This window comes from Neolamprologus multifasciatus, chromosome 11, assembly GCF_963576455.1.
Source record: "Neolamprologus multifasciatus chromosome 11, fNeoMul1.2, whole genome shotgun sequence".
Lineage (NCBI taxonomy): Eukaryota > Metazoa > Chordata > Actinopteri > Cichliformes > Cichlidae > Neolamprologus > Neolamprologus multifasciatus.
The window spans coordinates 17,163,410-17,183,159 of record NC_140449.1 but is presented as its reverse complement, the minus strand read 5'-3'; the positions used below and the strand labels follow the sequence as shown (position 1 = coordinate 17,183,159).

At 41.4% G+C, this 19,750-nt stretch overlaps 2 protein-coding genes across 5 annotated transcripts in view; one reads left to right on the top strand and one right to left on the bottom strand.

Annotated features, from left to right (window-relative positions):
• The first annotated feature begins 284 nt into the window (after nt 1–284).
• igflr1 (IGF-like family receptor 1) lies at nt 285–5,355 on the top strand. 3 transcript variants are annotated; one of them, XM_085178240.1, is made up of 8 exons: nt 297–552; nt 692–896; nt 1,124–1,151; nt 1,230–1,265; nt 1,624–1,699; nt 1,791–1,871; nt 2,117–2,209; nt 2,385–5,355. In XM_085178240.1, exons 1-8 carry the CDS (start codon nt 450–452, stop codon nt 2,708–2,710), a joined length of 948 nt encoding a protein of 315 aa, XP_085034366.1. In that variant the 5' UTR covers nt 297–449; the 3' UTR covers nt 2,711–5,355. The 3 variants fall into 3 exon arrangements, with proteins under 3 accessions (XP_085034365.1, XP_085034368.1, XP_085034366.1); XM_085178239.1 differs by having other exon boundaries at nt 285–552; nt 1,124–1,265; XM_085178242.1 differs by lacking the exon at nt 1,230–1,265 and having other exon boundaries at nt 289–552.
• kmt2bb (lysine (K)-specific methyltransferase 2Bb) overlaps nt 3,097–19,750 on the bottom strand; it is a 29,810-nt gene continuing 13,156 nt past the window's right edge. For both annotated transcript variants that reach the window (XM_085178215.1, XM_085178216.1), the window contains exons 19-36: nt 17,566–17,676; nt 17,370–17,446; nt 15,771–15,985; nt 15,581–15,684; nt 15,315–15,452; nt 15,012–15,170; nt 14,768–14,885; nt 14,583–14,661; nt 14,316–14,476; nt 14,050–14,208; nt 10,920–13,953; nt 10,026–10,126; nt 9,725–9,859; nt 9,369–9,621; nt 8,796–8,903; nt 8,482–8,565; nt 5,996–6,125; nt 3,097–5,877 (exon numbers count right to left, since the gene is read on the bottom strand). In XM_085178215.1, the coding sequence (XP_085034341.1) occupies nt 5,602–5,877; nt 5,996–6,125; nt 8,482–8,565; nt 8,796–8,903; nt 9,369–9,621; nt 9,725–9,859; nt 10,026–10,126; nt 10,920–13,953; nt 14,050–14,208; nt 14,316–14,476; nt 14,583–14,661; nt 14,768–14,885; nt 15,012–15,170; nt 15,315–15,452; nt 15,581–15,684; nt 15,771–15,985; nt 17,370–17,446; nt 17,566–17,676 (5,442 nt within the window). In that variant the 3' untranslated portion in view covers nt 3,097–5,601. The remainder of the gene's footprint in view (nt 5,878–5,995; nt 6,126–8,481; nt 8,566–8,795; nt 8,904–9,368; nt 9,622–9,724; nt 9,860–10,025; nt 10,127–10,919; nt 13,954–14,049; nt 14,209–14,315; nt 14,477–14,582; nt 14,662–14,767; nt 14,886–15,011; nt 15,171–15,314; nt 15,453–15,580; nt 15,685–15,770; nt 15,986–17,369; nt 17,447–17,565; nt 17,677–19,750) is intronic.

Here is a 19,750-nt window from a genome sequence, read left to right as displayed (position 1 = left end):
CAGATTAGTGCACCACCTGCTTTGTCTCACGAAAGGAAGGAAGGGAGGCGCATCCGTGATATCGGTTCCAAAGCAAACACGCAGACAGGCGACCCCCTAAGAAAACAACTCCCCTACCTTTACTTTGCCTCAGTAAAGGGTAAGGGCATTTTAAACTCTACACCGTCACTTTATAGCCCAATAACGGAGTGAGTTTAAATATTTCGATTTCGCTCCGAAATAGTTTGTATGATTTGTCCCTTGCTTGCATATTAAACTGGTCTAACATTTGACCAGCTTTCATTAAAAGAACAAACAAACAAAAGCATATCAGAACATTTGGGTCAGCGAGAAAGAAGAAACGATGACATGTACTACGGAACTCTAACCGCACTTATGTAGAAGAAGGGGTGGTGCTATGGGGCTGTTATAGAGACAGAATCTTTGCTCTAAAGCTCAGTTCAGTAACGATGAGTAACACTTCACACTCACTAAGATGCCACGATCTAACAACCTTCTGGGATCCGGCGCAACGAAAATGCATCCCGTGTTCGAATACCCCTATAAAGCCAGGTAGGTCAAATATTATATTATATTATATTATATTATATTATATTATATTATATTATATTATATTATATTATATTATATTATATTATATTATATTATATTATATTATATTATATTATATTATATTATATTATTCATGTAGGTCATGAAATTACCCCCAACTGTGGGCGTGATGATGACGGAGGGCGACACGAGCCAACAATAAAACCGTGCAAGACAAACACTTTTAACAATGGCAGCAGCTTCCACTGCGAACCCTGTAGCACGTGTCAGCTTGGGTTTCAGACTGAGAGACCTTGCAACACAACAGCTGACACCGTTTGCGGCAAGGTGCCTGTTACGCAAAGGTAAGACAACAAGCACATCACCGTGAGAAACAGGTAAACAGCTGAGGGGATGTGATGGTCTCTCTTAACCGCAGGGGATTTTCATCAAAGTGTGTGTGTGTGTGTGTTTCACTATCTCTTTTACGGCTTAATAAGCAGCCACAATAAGAGCGCTTTCCTCTTTAAATTCTCGCTGTTTTATCTACAGACTTTCATTCCTCCCCACCCCCTTTTCTGTTTTTCTGCAGAATCCCGACAACAGATTTTCCTGTCACAGTGAGTAGGCTTTTTGCATTTAGTGTAAATGGGTATTCAAATGGCCATTACTACCTCAACTTCTTTTTCACTTCACAGAAACCACCAACATCTGCTATCAGCAGTGGATCAACGGTAAACTATAAATAATGAATGATAAATTCATCGATTATAAATGAAGCCTGTGCGCTTCTTCTTCTCATTCTTCTTTATTTTTAGAAAAAAAGAAATGAACCGACTCGTAAACTTTATCAAATCTAAGAATTAATCAGATTAAAATGTTTTTTAATCCTTATAAAATAGTTGGGTTTATTTATTTATTTATTTATTTTACCAGTAATAAATAAATATATAGGGGTTGCCTGTCTGTGGCAGTAGTGGTACTAAAAATATAAAACACAACAGAAAGAAGCAACAGAAGATATTTGTTGAGAGCTAAGGAGTTTCTTCCTCATCAGCAACAGCCAAAACATCCACTCTCTTTTCATTCCAGACTCTGGCATATCAAGGACCTAACTTGACACCAACCCCACCACCATCACGTCCTCACAATGTGTCAGGGGCAGCCTGTAAGTTACGCGTGCACTTCACTGTACACCTGAGACACCTTTCTTGACAGTTACATTTAAATGTAACCTTGACTTTTTCCTGTGTCTGCAGGGGCAGTACCATTAGCCATTTTAATTTCCATTGTGATCGCTGCCTTGTCTGCTTATGTGTTTGGTCTCAAACGGAAAAGAGGTATGTATACCGAAACTAGACGATCGAAGATAAACAAGTGTGCACACATCAAGGTCTTAGGAACTTAAGAAACGACATAAAAGCTGACCACTGGGTTTATAAAGAGAAATTGCCATAAAATGTTACAGAATGTAATTTTACAACCAATATAGTAGGGTTATTTTAAAATAACTTTAAAATACCCTCTAGCTTCAAGCTGGTGAATATGATTCTGATACTCTCTCTCCTCTGCTTTATGTAAACAGCAAAGGCTTTTTGCAGGCAACCCTCATATATAAATGACGGATTCGCCCCCCTGACCGGTTCATCTAATGGCAGTGACGTAGAGGACATACTTTGTGAGTCGAACTTAATGTTATCTCAAAATATACAACGCCTATCCAAACCACTGTCTAGTGAGGGATAAAAGTGGGCGGAAACTGCCATTTTGTGTTCCTGTTGACGAATGAAAGTCTGTTTCATTAACCTACTGACATCATTCATTGATGCTCTTTTTCCCCTTTCAAAATTCAGGTGCAGACATCCTGTCTGCACCTCTACAGACCGTGCTGGACAACTTGGATGTTTTGGAAGAGCTGGTGATTTTGCTGGATCCAGAGAGCCACGTAAGAAAGAGCACAAAACATCTGGCGTCGCACTGCGCCTTCCCCTCCACCTGGATTACTTACACCTATTCTATGAAGGACAGCAAAAGCCCCCTAAAAGCTGTGCTGGAGGGGGTGACCTGCAAAAACCCCGACTGGACTGTAGGGCACCTGGCTAAACTGCTCAAACACATGGAGCGTAATGACGCCATAGCTGCTCTCGCAAAACTTAAAACAAATAAGACTGAAGTGTAGCGACTGTTTAGCCCGACTCCCAAAAAAGCTGCTACGAGCACGGAGAGAAGGGGAGCGATAAAAGGCATGCATTATGCGTCCAAGTTGATGACGGGGGAAGTCAAGCATTCCATAAAAAATTAAATAGCTTCTTCCATATTTGCAGCTTCATTTGTTATTACGTTTGAATAATTAATGTATTATTACCTACCTCCTGGAAAACATTTAACCTCAACTGCTGTATCCCATATAAACTGCTTAATACGTGCACGAAGGACAAAGCACAGAATCAGAATTTTAGCCAGGCTTTATCTTTACCCATCCAGCTAACGAAATGCCTTTTCCTCCAGTGAACTCAACCAAAATTCCACAGTTCCTGTTTTTCCTCACCATCACATTTTACCGCGACAGTATTCTTGTCAAAACAGAACAAATGAGTAATGTTTTTTTTTTATGTTAATCTGTTTCCCATTGTTGTTGCCTTTATAATACTATTGACCTATACAAATAAAACCCGTTATTTCATCAAACATCTTAACATCTTTATTAAGCAAATAACATTATAAATAAAAAAAGTGCATAGAAAAATTAAACAGGTTTAGAAATATGTATACAAATATTTACAAACTCAGGGTTTATTTGTACATGGTAACAAAGACGTAAATTTAAAGAGCACATATTTTCTCATTTTGATGTCTTTTACACTTACGTTAAAATAACCCTACTATATATATATTTATATGTATATTTATATATATGTGTATATAGAACATACAGCTTTCTTAACAGATTCTGGGCGAGATGGTCATGATAACTTCAGGTTTTGACTAGTGCCTTGCATCCTTCATGGCACGCACGCACGCACGCACGCACACATACATACAAATGACAAACATTTCCAAATACATACACACACACACACACACACACACACACACACACACACACACACACACACACACACACGCACACACACACACCTGGATATTAAAACCAAGCTATTTTTTAAATCATCATCCTCTCTTTTTGCATCAGTATTCCCAAACATCTGTCTAAACAGCTGAGGTAGAATCCTTGCAAGGAGTTGGGAGTGACTCTGCTCTTGTTATCAGCTAGGTGATTGACACAAGTTAATCTGGGCTCCATCCCAGTGATTGGACATGCAAGGTGGGGGGAGGGGTGGGTGATAAAAGACAAAACATGACATAATTTTGGAAAACATAATTATGGGCTTGAGTAGGCAAACAGTGCTCACTTTACTCCTGTGGCTGATTCTAAGACCATCAGTAATCTACATAAAAAAATAAAAGTAAAATAAAATAAAATAAAGATTCTTTAAAAATACCTGCTTCAGAACAATCTGTCATAAAGGCTTAATCGCACACCACAACTGCCCCAAAGAGAGAAAAAAAATTCAAGTAAGTTAGTGAAACAAAGGACATGATGTGTAAACAAAGCATACATATGGGAAAGGGAAAGGGAAAGGGGGGGGTTCACTAGACCGCCACCAATTTGTACAAAGCACAACCTTTAACCATTTAAAATAGAAATCAAAACATGAATAAATATAACTACCAATTTGAACAGTGTGTGAATTCAATTAGCCTCACCAATGACACCACTGAACATCCACTTACAACAATCATTATTTTAAAGGCAGCAATAGCTAGAAAAGTCCCGCACCTACACAGTCTTCTCGACCATCGCGGTGCAGGAGCTCAATGTACATGCTCAGTAGCAATGCCTTACACCAGTGCCCTCCCTGATTAAGAGAAACTGCAGAAGATTTCACGAAGATGAAGATAATTTGGATGTTTGATGGGTAATTATGTGCAACTGCAGGGCAGCAAAGTCTTATTGCAATAGGTAACGATGAGCATCTGCCATGAGAGTATTAAAATATATATATTTTTTAAAAAAAGAAAGAAAGAAAAAGGAAGGAAATCTTCAATTTTGGCTTGGGTAGTGTTTTGCTACATACACTTTACATGAAAAAAACAACCAAAGAAAGAAAGAAAAAAACAATACCAAGAGGACGTTTCTATGACACTGTTTTTCTGCTCTGAAACCAGACACTAATTTTACACTCAAGACAGGAAGAAAGTGGGTGATGAATAGCAGGTTTTGAATGTGAGATTTTACAGATAACAACAGGAGGACTTATAAGAGTGCATAAATTTAAGATCTCAGCAGGGTAAAGAAAGAGCTAAACAATTCCTGATTCGCAAGACATCATAGTCCAACTAAAGACAAAGCTTTTAAAAAGCTTAGCACCATGTTTTTGTTTTGATTTTCTGTTATTCACAAAAAAGACAGAAAAAAGAAAAAAAAGGAAAAGAGTTAACATAAGAAGTACTGAATCGTACAAATAAAGGTCTGGGTGATGTATGGCTTGAGAACTGACTTCACAACTACAGGGATGGAGCTGTAATGTAATGTGACAGATAAGGCTTGATCTGAGGTTATCTGCTCAAATCCAGAAACTCCCCACACCACAAATCTCCAGTTGTCACGAACACCCAAAACTACTTCCTCTGATTTAATTACAGCTGCAATTACATTATTCGGGGAGCCATAGCTTTTAGTACACTGCGAGGCAAGAAACTCTGCAAAGTTTGTTTTTGTGCTGGTTCTCATCCTCTTCCGCTTGACTCCCCCCCCCCCCCCCCCCCCCCAAAAAAAACAAACAAACAAAAAAACCCAAAAAAAACCCCCCCAAAAAACAAACAAACCCAAAAAAACAAAAAATGTCCTCACTTCTCACTAGCCATGTTTCTGGCCAGTCTCATAGTGGCTTAATCCCCCTGCTGGGCAGACTGACCGCAGCCTTCTCAAGCCCCAATCCAGTGTCACCACAATTTAAGGCTTACTAGTAAACAGGATCCTCCCCCTTTTTGTATCCAAGAGATTTCTTAGTTGAGGAAACGACGACATCTCCGGGCCCCACAGTTACAGTTGAGTTTGTTGCTGGCGTCTTCGATGGGGAACTTGTAGTCGTAGGTAAGCTCCTCCCCCCTGTAGATTTTCCTAAGAGCGAAGATGACGATGTGCTTCCGACCTTCCACGTTAATCACTCGAGAGTAGCAGTTAGGTTCACATGAGTGGTTGATAAACCTCGCCGCGTTGCCATGCATAGTCGCATCCACCACGTCGAAGTCATCGATGCGGAACATGTAACAACCGATACCCTGCAGGGAGCAGAAATGAAACCTGTCGGTGTTTTTCATGAAATCTCTCAGCATGAGCCGCCAGTTGCTATGAAATACCTGACCAAAACTAGAATGACAATGATGAAGATGCACAAACCTTCCCATCATAGTACTTCTCCCTTTTATCAGTGAGCACGGAGCGAATGACGATGCCCGCATATTCGATAACCATCTCTCCCGCTTCAATGTTCCTCTTGCAGAAAAGACCACGGCCGTGGATAGCAGACCTACAGGAAGTGTTATCAAGATGAAAACTGATTGTAAAGCAATAGGAAGATATTTAAAAAATCTATACAATAACACATTTGTATATTATATTGCTGATACAGGCCAAACTTTAATGTGTCCAATCTTTTACCTTTGCATGAATGTTGGCACACAAGCACTAACATGGTAAACACAGGAGCTAGGGCTATACCCAAAATATATACCCAAATTCAGCCACTTTGATCTTTTTTCATATTATTGGGTTTTTTTTGTCTTATTTTAATATGAATGGTAAATGGACCAGCTCTTATATATAGCTTTTGCTACTCTACTTAAGCACTCAAAGCACATTATATGCCTCATTCACCAATTCACATACATTCTTACAAGCACTTTTCTCTATGCTTTGTCTACTTAAGTACTTTCTATCTAACATTCACACAAATTCAAACTCCAGTGAATGCACCGGAGGCAAGTTCCTGTTGCATGTGATGAACTCAGACATCTAATTGTTTCATCGTGTGTCTCTTTAAAATCAACACAGGATATGACTTGTCTCTCTTTGGAATCTTATCATTTCCACACTTTGTTTGATTCCAAAAAAAATCCCATATTTTTGGAAAATACGGCACATTTAAAATCAATCCTTTGATTTTTCTAAAAATCAACAGTGCCCCTTATAATCCCGTGTGCCTTATGTATGAATTCTGGTTGTGTTTGCTGACCTCGAAACGATTTTATGTGCTACACGGCGCTCGAAAATCTGTCAAATGTTTTAGTACAACTTTGCTAAGCTACGAATCCGCATCGCTTGATGGATTGTTGGAGCATTACGGCTATCATAGTCAGGAGCCTCGTGGAGTGATACGTACTGTGCTTTAACATAATATTACCGTATTGTGTGTGTATAACCTCTTTTTAAGTTTTGTGAATATTATACATGGTTATGCTGAGGATATGTTATCGTTATCGCAAATTTTCTAATGTATATCGTGATAAATATTTTTGGTCATATCGCCCTGCTCTACCCTACATGCTCTTTGTCACTAGATTTTGACACTTTTCTCAGGATTGCCCCCACCCCCACCACTTCTCCTTTTGTGCTTCCTGGGTAGCAGTGACATTACAGAGTGACAAAGCTGTATTGTGCAGTGAAAAAAAAGTTTTCTGTTTAACAAGACCTTCTTTCTTAGAAATTGAGTGAGGTCACAGCGCAGCCAATGTCTTGCAGAAGTACTTGCAAAAAGTGTTAAATGCAGCCGAATTATAAACAAAAAGTGGGAATGTTTTTGTAGTTTTTTTTAAAAAAGTTCTCGTTGAACAGGCTGTCTCCATAATGTCTGGCCAAGGCACTGTTTCATTTCCCAACGGCTGCTTTTTCTTCAGCCTCACTAGGATTAACATGAAACAGATGTTTGAACAGCTGTTAGCAAAAGCAGAATTGTTGTGCATGTATGCTAACTATGATTCATTTGTGTGGAATAATAGTTTGGTGTGACTCTGTTGTCTGGCTAGCAATAATGACACATTACTGCCAAAGAGCTGTTACTTGCATTCAAATGACTATCTATGTATCACCCTTGTTTTATGAAAGCTAATGCCATTTAAGTCATGTGGTTCTCATCACCACAGGATGGTAAGAGCTTTATATTGTAAGGAAAAGACCCTACAATAATAGAGAGGAAATCCCACTTGGTGACAGGGGGAAAGAAAAACTAATTTTTAACATACAGAAACCTCTGGTAGAGGTAAAGGCTAAAGTATTTTCTCCAACTTGCTTTTCCATTAACATGATCACAGATACAATTCTATACTACACTGTAAAGAAATAGTCATACATATTAAACTTAGACAGGTAAACTGAACAGAAATTTTTTAAAGAGTCATCCATACTGGAACAAAATAAAGCAAACTGGACTTCAATGCTGAATATTCATTGAACATCACTGAAGGATGCTTTTTTCAGTTTTGAATCTTCCTACTCACGCTGCTCTTGACAGGGAATGCTTTGGTTTTCTCTGTTAATCTTATAAATAGGCAATTCTTTGGAATCAAACCAAAGTGTGAAAATGATAAAAGATTCCAAGAAGAGACAAGTCATATCCTGTGTTGGTTTTAAAGAGATGGAAGATGACACAGTTAGAGCTCTGAGTTCATTACGTGCAACAGGAACTTAAATGCCATGCTGGCATTAAGATTAAGAAGTGAAACCAATTCTGAGGTGTTTTTTTTTTTAATATTTGTGGCTTTTGCAGCTAAGGCTATGAACTTCAAAAGCCTTAAAACTATGATGTTGTCAACTGAGTATTTTAAGCATCGTATAGCAATGCATTTTATTATTTCATGTAGCAATGATGAATTGCAAATGTAACTCGCCTGTACACTCCTACTGCCTCCTTGGATGTCTTTTTCAGATGTCTGAAGCGCATGGCCATGGGCAACTCCAAACTGGTGGCTCGTCTGATAAAGGGAGCAGAAATTAATTGACCCAAAACTTCAACACCACTGTTTTGCAACATACTAAAAAAAAATGACAATAGTCAATATATTTATGAAAAAGTATATTTTAGTTTTGAAAAAAAAATGGTGTGCAGTTTCAATATGAAGCTGCACAACATATTTCAGAGAACAAGCGGTTTGAAAGTCCTAAAATGGCATTACAATCCAGGAAATATAAACTAAAGCCTGACCTCGTGGACTTCAAAAGAACCTCGTCTTCCTCATCATCGTAAGGCCCAATGTCAGGAAGCTGTCTGTGCTGAGAAGCCAGGAAGTTGAACATATCAAATGTAGACTTCCTGTTGGAGCAAATAAACTGCTGTTAGTTCTAGAAGAGTTAAATTTCTGACTCACTCTCTCCAGGAGGAATCCAACAGCCCTTTTCCATTAGTACCTACACTGGGTGGCTTTACACAAGGTGACAGTACCAGTACTGTCAATTGAGATTGATAGTACTGGTACCCTGAGTTTGGATTCTTCTTCCAAAAATCAAAACCGCCATTTTTGAAACCCGGCGTTGAGGGAAATGGCACAGAAACAACACCATGGTGGTCTAATTAAAAGCCACAGGCTGAGCAGCAGGAATTACATCGCCTTGACGTCCATCTTTGTTGTAGCGTTTGTGTTGCATACAAATGACGCCACAGGAGGGCCGGGTGTGTTGCTATAACAACCCCACGCACATTGGTGCTGCTCAACTGTAATGGAAAGTGAGTCAAGCCGAGTTGTACTGCCTCAAGACACAAGCAAAAGGGCAAACATACCTAAGGTAAAGCTCCGAACGGGCACAGCCACTGGGGTTGACGGGTAGATCATCCTCCTGGCTGAACTGTTTGAAGAAACGGAAACTATGGCGCTGGCAACGGGGAGCTCCTTCAAGCTGCTCCAGCAAGAACACTAATGCGTCATGGACCAGACCCAGCATACGGGGACCGCTGAGCCACTGAAACGTCAGTGGCCTCAACCTTGCAATCGCTCGAGCCTCCTGCACCCCATCTGTGACGGCTTTCCAAGCCACTGAAGGAAGAGTTGACAATTAGATGGGATTAGCTCAAAGCAATGAGTATAAAGAGCGAGAACATTACAATGCAAATTTTTTAAAATGTAACACTGGCCTTACCTTCAATGGTGTCTGCCTCTACACTAAAGCCGTCATCGCTGGTTATCTCGAATCGTAAGTGTGGCTGGTCTCTATTCGTTGGACATCCCTCATCATCAGATGGAGGTGGTTCGTCATCTGAGGCAGAAGCAGCGCCTAACAAAACACAATCCGTACAGCTCCTTTTTCACATTGTTCTTAAACAATTCAACACATTTAAAGGACGCAGAAGCGAAAAGGTACCATTCATTAATCAGTGATATATTAAATGTGGCTGGTTTTTTTAAACTCGTGAAATTATACAGTTTTAACTCAAGAATACCAGAATATTTCTTCCAGTCAGTCAGTGTGCTGTGTCCCACTGGTTCCCAGGCCTGCTGTTTGCCTTGTTCACTCACAGACATGAAACTCCAAGGCTCTGATCTGGGAAAAGCAAGTGGAAACAATTATTTAAAAAAAAAAAAATGACTTCATATACGTAAATATTTGTTTCTCAAGCTCTCTGACACAAAATCATTGTTTTCCTATGAAGGAGAAGAACAATCATCGGACCTTTTATCCACAAACTCCATGAAAGCCATAATTTGAGATAGTACAAGGTCTCATTAGTACCAACTGCGTGGGTAAATTGCACATCTACGAAGGCACCCTTTAAAGCTGAATAAAATACTGCATAATGTATACAGGATTTGTAGGTTTTGTCTTTGGGCTGCTGAAATACGGTATCAAGCAAGATTGTGAAAACATTTCACTTTCAAAACTACAGCAATGTGGTCTCAGTTTCCAAACGCTACTTCAAAGAACAGGTGACGCGGCACAGTGATAAACTCACTGCTGTCCCAGATATTTCAAACATGCTGATGGCAAAGAATTCAGAATGAGCCTGTGTAAAACAATGAACATTTCATGACTCCTTTGTACTTTTTTCAGTTAAGCAATGGACTGAAATAATTTAATTTAAAATAATTTAAAGTCACTGAAATGTTTTATTTACATTTTACACAACGTTCCAACTTCTTTGAAGTGGACTGTATTTAAAAATCGAAAGACATCAATTCGTTGAGTAATGGAAACATAGCAAAATACCACCAATAGCCAATAGCCACCAATTGCTTGACTACGTGAATTTTTCTTTCTTTTGTCAGCCTAAATGATCACTGACACAATAACCAGCAGGGCAGCTAAAAAAAATGACTTCAGATAGGTAAAAACTTACCCTGAGCTATCAGAATCACTTAGATGCTCCTCTTTTAACTCGTCCAAGTTCAGTACTCCTTTCACTGTGGGGGTCTTGATTCGGACTCCTGAGGCCCTGCTGGAGATGCTTGGAAAAGCTGGTTTGCAACGCTCCTCATCCTCGATGACGGGCTCTGGTTGCAGGAAGTCAACTTTAGATTTCTTTGTGACGATGCGGTCTGAAAGTGAAGACACTCTTTTCATGCGAACATGGGTGCGAGGGCGGGGTGGGGGAACTGGTTTAGGTTGTGGTGATGGAGAGCGGGGTGACACTGGAGGATCTGGTTCAATTAACAGGCCGGGTGGCAAAACTAGTGAGGAAGGGCTCATTGTTCGAAGCCCACTCCACTTGGGGGTGTAGTTACTTGCCATTGCTTGATTAATAATTGCTTGGGCACTTTCAGCAGGACTCATGGGAGGATTCTCGGATGGCAGAGCAGGCTGCCCTGAGGCCTTGGAGGACTTAGATTTCTTTGACGCGTTGGAATCCTTCTTCTTCTTTGGTTTTCTTGAATCTGGAGCAGTTTCGTCTTTTGGTGTTTTTGAAGTTTTTCTTGATTTCTTCACATTGGACATTACCATTGTGTCATTGTTTTTGTGTGTGAGCAGCTGTGTGACAGCAGATGGATTCTGAACTGCAGGCGTGACTAGTGGAGGAGGTACTGTCGTCACATTGGCCACAGATGGTGGTGCAGTCATATTACCAGCTGCAGCTAGTGTGGCTGACAGTGCGTTGCTCTGCAAAAGGCTAGCAATCTGAGTGACACAGTTGTAGGATGGGGAGTTGGGAGTAGGCAGCTGGAAAGTGTTGCTTTCAGGGTTTTTCACAAAGATCTGCCCAAGGCGGTTCACCAGTAGTACATGTGGTGTAGGGTCGACATTTGGACCTCCCACCTCCTTCACAGTAAGAATGGCATGACCCGGTAATGCCTGGGGTACCACTGGTTGCTGAGGTTCGATAGTTGGCCTGGGTGTAGCGAAATTGATGGAGATTGTATGGCCAGCTGTAGCTTCCTTCTGGACAGAAGAACTGTAACCATTTAGGATCATCTGAGCTGAGGTGGTTTGTACCTGTGTGGGAGCAGCTGAACAGTGTGTTGACAGTCCAGACAGAGGCGATATTGCTGCAGAGGAGGAAACAATGCTGACAGCTGTAGAGCCTAGTGGCTGTGTTTGTGTGGCATACACCGGTAGAGAAACAGTAGCTGATATGCTTGGATCATTCTGAGGAACGACATTTAGTAGTGTCTGTGTCATATCTCCAACGGGACTAAGAGTTGTCAGTTTAGCAGGTTCCAGGGACGGTAAAGTTGTTGACTCTTGTACAGCGGTCACTGGTTGCAATGTAATACTTGTTAAGGGAGGCTGACTGAAAGTAGACAAAGAATACATCTGGAGAGGGTCTACTAGTCCTTGAGAGGGGTTTGGTACATCTGTTGACATTAAAGGGGAAGGCTGAAGAAGACCCAACAGAGAGCATTGACTGTTATCAGCAGAACCTGCTACTGGGGCCTCTGTTGCAGTAGATGTTAAGTCGTTCATCAACACACTAGCCCCCTCAGCTGGTGATATAAACCTGCTGCAGTCAGGTGATGAGTTCAGGGCTTTACAAGGTTCGGGGGTCTCAAGTGGTGTGTCTTGCAGCACAGGAAGCATTTCGGTGAACTGTGGGTTAGTGTCACATCTCTCAAGAAGAAGAGGTGTTTCAGAGGACAACCCTGAACTGGAACCTGGCAATAACCCCTCTGAATATGGGATTTCAGGCACATTTGTAGTTAGGTTAGGCAGAATGTTATCAACTGGAGAAGAAAGCATGGGCTCTTGGTTTACTAAAGGGGTTTCGGAGCTTTGACTGGTACCAAAAGATTTAGGTGCATCTTGGGTTGAACCATCAGCGGGATCTTTCGTGGCTTCTGAAATCGTGACTGGAGAAGAATCCGTTCGCTTATCATCAGATGATACTTTGGGAGGTTGTGTGCTGCTAGTGGTTTCAAAGTCAGGAAGATTTTTATCATTTAGTTTTTTGGCTTGTATCTGAGTTTGACTGTTAACTTTTTGAGCATCATCACTGGTTGCTATACTTGCATCACTCTCTGTGCCGTCATCTACCCCATCCAGTTGAGCCATAGGTCGAGAGGAAGGCGAGGATGGAGACTTTGAGTGATCTTTTGATCCCGGGCAGCTGACTATTGTGCGAGAGAAGTCAAAATAGTGCTCCATATCTTCATCTGAGGATGTGTTGCCCAGGTCATCCCTGGCTGAGGCTGCAGACCGTGGCAAACTGGCAACAAGGGTCTTCTTCTTCTGTACTTCTTGGGCTGCTCCCCAAAATTCCTCTTGATCATCACCTTCCACCACTATTTGCCCCCCACAATTCATTGCCACCCCCTCATTTAAGAGGGTTTCTTCAATTTCAAGTTCTGTCCGCATCTCTTGGCCCAGACTCAAGTTGGGGTCCTTGTGGAATGAACTGTAGGGAAACTCTTCTTCATCTTTCTGTTGGTCCAAGTCCTCCTGAGGTGATGTACCATTTGCTGGAGAGACATCCTCTGGCTCTGGTGAAGCTAAGAAGTTGTGTGGCACCTCGACTGAGTCCGACTGGCTTAGATCAAACGACAGTCGACTTCTGGGTAAATGTTGTACAGGTGAAGAGAAGGGTAGACTTTGAGAGGGAAAATTTCCAGCACCTTCCTGCCAGGGAGACTGGGGAAAGAGTAACGAGTTACAGTGGGCTGTATTCCCAGAGGATCGTACAGAGGAAGAACCTCTACTTCCAACTGGGCGGGATGACGTAGAATTTATCAGGCTGTCTGTTGCACCAAGTGGGAACAAGGGGGAAGTAGGGAGGGAATTTTTTCCAGTGCGGAGAGTGACTGGTCCAGTTACAGGACCCAGAGGAGGGGGGGACCTGTGACTGCGCAGACCTGTTGTCTGTGAGTGTGGGCCGTGGCGACGAACTCCTCGAGTCTCTTCTAGATCACTAATGGTCAGTATGTGGTGGGGCTGGGCTACTCCTAAGAGGAAAACAGAAATAATCAGTTATATTTACATTCTGTGATGGCTTATTTATTATGTTTCTAAATAAGAACAGGTTACAATTTCTATCATACCTGGGGAAGGCAGAGGTCTTGACATTCCTCCAGCTGGTCTCCTGGGTTGGGGAATCTTTGGCCTTGCACCGTGATCTGACTTTGGGTGGATACCTGGAATCGAGGTTTCCTCCATTGTGGGGTGGCACTCTGATATATAAGTGTCTTGAGCTTTTGATACTGAAGAGTGATAGAAATGATTTATGAATACAGCAAATCACTTGTTAAGGCAATCTAGTTTTCAGAAGTAAAGAAAACCCTCAAAACAAACAAACAAATCAACACACCAGGTATTGGACGGGGGCTGTGAGCAATGGTGTGATTATCTCCTTGGTTCGGCATCTCCTCAACTGGCTTCTCTGGGACAATTGGCCGGACCTCTCGGACAGTACATGTGTATTTGCACCGCCGCAATGGGTTAACCGTACTCCAATACCACCGAGAACACCTTATTATGGAAGAGGGAAATTCATTCAATGTTGCAAATATAATTTCTTTATATAATCAAGTGTTATCAAGTATAATTAATGTTAAAAGCAGAAAATACAACTCACTGAAAACCAACAGGAAACAATTTTCCTTTGTTCGCTGAAAGTTCTGTCAGCACACCTAGATTTTCAATCTGCAGGGAACCTGTGCCGTAACAATGTGGAGACCAATTCTGAGTTTAACAAAAGCCGATTCTAATGAACGCCTTTAAGGGCCCAAACAAGCAATCAACTAAAACAAAACAGCTTACCGATCATCACGTTGATAAGGTCTGGCTCCAACCCAGTCAAGAACTTTCTGCGGAGACTGATCCCCTCAAAATCAACATACACTCTGCGGTTTACTTCAAATTCCTGACCAGTTATCATCTGTAAAACAAAGGTACATAACTAAAACTAGGGTTTAAATTCATAAAAATATTCTTTTTATTTTTTAAAATGTACTTCAAACTTGTTTAAATCCTGAAAGAGGCGAGGTGGGAGAGGAGAATTTACCCTGCCGCTGATGAGATGTCGGTGTTTATAGCAGTAGACCTTTTTATCATCCTGGAAGACACACTGACGGGAGCGAGCGCACATGAAGTGGTAGTTGCTTTGACAAGATGTCAGACAGCAGCCCACAGTGGCACCCGACTGATTGCAACGTTCACATCGCTGAAGATGATTGGGGTTAATGACAGTGAAGAGTGAAGAATAAAGTTTGGGTTAACGTAATTACAATAAAAAGACAAAGACTGATCTGGTTCAACTCTACAGATTTTAAGCAATTTTCAGTTTATCAGGGTGATAACAACTAACCATCAAACGCCCCCTTGTGACAGCGCTGTGTACATGCAGCAGAGAGCCATTGTCCTCTTCAAAAACTTCTGCAGACCACAGGCAGCAGTTAACATGAGCCCATTCATTCTGGCCCAAATACAGTAACCTGCCTGCTTCCTGAGAAAGGAAACAACACAATCCAACATGAAATTAATCAAAGAGAATGGAGAATTTACAAAAATAAGTGAATTGGGTTTGCATTCTTCTGTGAACCACTCAATTTTAATGTTTTGGGAATTATTTACATTCGATTTGAGGTCTCCATATTTTTGACACAAAGAGCACTGTCTCTCATCATCTTTAGACCATCCAGTGTCTAGATCAGCTTTTGAAAGCCGACCTCTTTTTCCTAAGTAAACACACAAAAGTAAATATTTAGTGGAAGAGAAAAAACAGAGAAAAAAAGAACATTTTCTCATAAACTAAATACGTCACCTTTGAATTTGAGTCTGCTGCTTTTAAAATGGTTCAGGCTTGATGATTCCCTAGACATTGGAGAAAGAGCCTCTTCTTCCTTTATATCCAAGCTTTGTCCATTGTCTTCCTGCAGGAGTCCCAGTGGAGTTCTAGATGAAAGATCCTCTCTCTCCTGCCACTGAGCATAAACATGCTCTGTTGTAGGAGGATGAACAGCCTGGGACAACATCCCCCTGAAGAGAGAGTTCAGAAGTTCAAAAATTGAAGCAGCACAAAAACAGAATGGTGCTTTCCCTTTTCATTATACAGCACACACCAGAAGTGACGAAACCCACATAAATTTACCTACTTGATAAAAATATTTAACACTTAAAATATTTACAGTTCTATATAATGTCTTGTATCTCAATAACTGCAGGCTTAAACTAATAATAAAGCCTCAAAATTAGAAACTAAAGCAAATACTCTGGCGATGAAGTTAGAAAACCTATTGTCATTGAAACAAAATTAAGCAGACCTGTGATTTCCAGACAGTTATTAAATGAACACCAGACATTTCACAGGGTTGGACATACATGTAAAAGAACTGAAAGACTATGATCCAATCACTTGACATGAATCTAATAGAAGACCTTTGGATCATTTTATGAAGAAAGAAAGAAAAATGCACCATCTCTAGCCAAGAGAACCTAAGAGACATATTTTCTGACCAAAGAAAGATTGTCTTTCTGCTGTGCAACACTAGCATTGAAGAGCCTGATAAAGATTAAGTATGCCATCAAAGAAAAGTGGACATATTGATTAAAAAATAAATCAAAGATTTCAGTCTTGGTTTAAAAAAAACCCTCAGTGGTTGTAGGATATTCTTACATTCCTATTCACAATGGTTGAAATGTGCAATTCCCTGGTATTCCTATTCCTATTTATCCCTATTATATACTCTGCATTTATATATGTCTCTGTATGTATATATGTGTATATATGGTATATTTCTGCTCATATTCTGCAACTTCTGTTGGTGCAGTGCTACCGGAAACTGATTAATAATATCTAATCTACAATGAAGCCTGTACTTCTAATATAGTAAATCTAAAATCTTTTATTTTACTGTAAGGAGACATGACTTTAGCTAATTTTATAGTTAGGTGATGTTTTACACAGATGTGCTCATTTCTGTTGTATCTATTGTGAAAAGGGGTGCTTGAGGGAAATGTGATTATGGACTCATGTTTTTATTTTCACTGTAGGTAGAGAAGATTAGAGAGCTACGTGTAAATTTAGGATTTTGTTTGTAGTGCTGAGGTGGGGAAGACCGGAGGCAGGACAGCTGAAGGGGACGGTACAATGGGCGGGACACCGAACCCATAAGATTGTGTTGATTTCCAGTTGTGAGCCAGAACTCGCTAGACGTAGCGGAAGTAGGCTAGGTCTCCAGATGCATCTGTATTTTATTGTAAAGCGCAAATAAAAAGACGTCTGATTTTGGAAGTAAGAGTCTCTGCCTGATCACTACCATTAAAATAATCAGTGAAATCGGCGTACTTCAATACTATCTAGGTACATAACTTTAATGGAGTATTTCTTAAACTTATAAAATGTTAAAAATGTAATACTCACACTGGCAAGTCTTTGGTACAAGGGTCCCACACCTTTGGGTCTTGGCTGTTGAACCAATTAAATACCTCCTCAAGCAGCTAAAAGAGAAAAATCACTTAATAATTATAAATGTTATAAAACTGAAAACAAACAATCATGCTTAAAGCCAATTCTGCATAACTTCAGGAGACTTTATGTGTTTTCAGCCATATAGCACCTTTAAGTAGTAGGATCGTGCCAAGGCAGTAGGTCTCCGCTCCTCTGGAAGATCTTCCTCTTGCTCTAGCCTCTTTCGCACCACCTGGACCACATCCTCATGGAACATTTTCTATTTAAAAAAAGGAAGAAAAAATATTTTGGTGTCCTTGAGATGTTCAATCTTGTGCTGATAGGGCAGCTGCATTTCCAACACAAAGAACGTAACTACAGTGGTCCCTCGTTTATCGCGGTAGTTATGTTCTAAAAATAACCATAACCGATATGTGAAATCCACAAACTTTGTTTTTTACAATTATTATAGATGTTTTTTGGTTTTAAACGTCGTGACTACACACTTTATACACTGACAGGCTTGAACATTTTACACTTATCTCTCTTGTTTAAACACCCTCAAAGTTCAATCCTTCGTAGAAAAATAAGTCCAGTATTATAGAATAAAACCAAAGGCACCTGCGGTTGCCTTTGATGGTGCAAAACGTTTCATCGACATTACAGGATGACACACGGCACGATATTGATGGTCTACAGCCAATCAGAATGCAGAACACAATGCGCTGTAAAAAACAAACAAAAAAAAAAAGCATGCAAAATTGCACCAAAAAAATCTGCCAAACAGCGAGACCGAAAGGTGAACTGCGTTATAGTGAGGGACCACTGTACCATTCTATATCACATAATAGGGCAGTACAGTTAATTGAATTTGAATCTAGATGACGATTTTGGCATTCCACAATTAAATTGAGCAATATTTAAAATGCATGTTTTGCTAATTAAAATGCAAAAGCAAATGAAGCGTTTCTTTTTTTTTTTTTGCCTGTCCCGTTTGGCTCTTTTGCCATCAGAATTATTGTCTAAAGGCGAAGAAAGATGGCCAACGGATTTACTTTACCAAATGGGCCATCCCAGCCTTGCCGTAATGGTCTATTTGATTCACCTTTTATTGTTTATTTTATTTTATTTTTACTTGCTAAATACGGGACAGATTTGACTGGGGAAAAGAAAGGGGGAGAAAGAAAGAAGGAAAGAAAAACAGCGGGGAAGAGGGATGGGGATAAAGGGCAAAAAACAAAAACCAACAAAATAAGCAGACAAAAAATACATATATCAATCACCTGGATCACCTGTTGAGAAAGAAAAAAGAAAACAAGCAGAAGAAACATAATAAACAACATCACGATGATCTATGGGAATATGGATCGACAGCGCACAGCGTGCTTTGAGGTAGGAGCCAAAAAGGGTGTATTTTGTGTGTGATCACCCGTGTGTACACCTGTGAGCATGAGCGCGCTTGTATTAAATCATGTAACGATCTGCTAGACGGTGTGGGGAGCCACAGCCCCGTCCTCCAGGGCATGAATCAGGTATGGAGGAGATCAAAACTCCAGACATCCAGAGGCCCCCAGAACACAAGAGACCAGGGAAAACCAACAGAGGGGCAGCTGCGCCACTGTCCCAGAAAGAGCTGAGGAGATTCCCAGATGAGGGGTCACTCAGCAGCCGCGGAGCAGAAGCCAGGGGGGGTTGTGGTGACGTGCCCGTGAGCTCCCCCGGCAGCCAGCTGTGCCAGAGTGACCGAGCCCCAGGGCACCCCACCCCCGAAGGGGCCCGAGCGAGCCCCAAGCTCCAGGCCCCGACAAGCAGCCACCAAGGAGTGAGCCGGTGTGTACCTGGACGCCCACCCCCGGATACAAAGAACCACCAACGCACCGACGTCTGAGAGCGTCTGCCACTGGCAGGGGAAGTAGTGGGGGAGATAGGCCTCCATACCTTGGCGGGCCTGAGGTGTCCCCGGAGAGGTGGCGTCTGATACCCAACCTGACATATAGACACAGACATACAGGCACACACAGATACATACATCCATTCCCACCCTCATGCTCTCATATGCAATTACTCAACACTCACCCAACGTGGAGACAGACACAAAGAGACACTGTACACACAATCACACTCCCCAAGCGTACTCTATACCCCAGGTCTAGGTACCCTTGCCCCTGGAGGGGGAAACTGCACCCAGACCCAGGTAGTGTTACCCTTTTCCCCGGGGTGGAGAGAAGCAGACTGCCCCGACTCGGCAGCAGCAGGGAGGCCCCACATTCCAGACCCCCAATCGGACGGTCAACTCCTCCTCCTAGCCCCCCCGCTCCAGCAGGCCGCAGAGAACGGGGGTGTGAGAAGACTCC

Excerpts from the sequence above, each read along its gene's own strand:
- igflr1 (XM_085178239.1), top strand. The coding sequence starts at position 450 with ATGAGTAACACTTCACACTCACTAAGATGCCACGATCTAACAACCTTC. Across the intron at positions 897-1,123 it reads AAGGTGCCTGTTACGCAAAG|AATCCCGACAACAGATTTTC; the intron begins GTAAGACAACAA and ends GTTTTTCTGCAG. Across the intron at positions 1,872-2,116 it reads TGGTCTCAAACGGAAAAGAG|CAAAGGCTTTTTGCAGGCAA; the intron begins GTATGTATACCG and ends TTATGTAAACAG.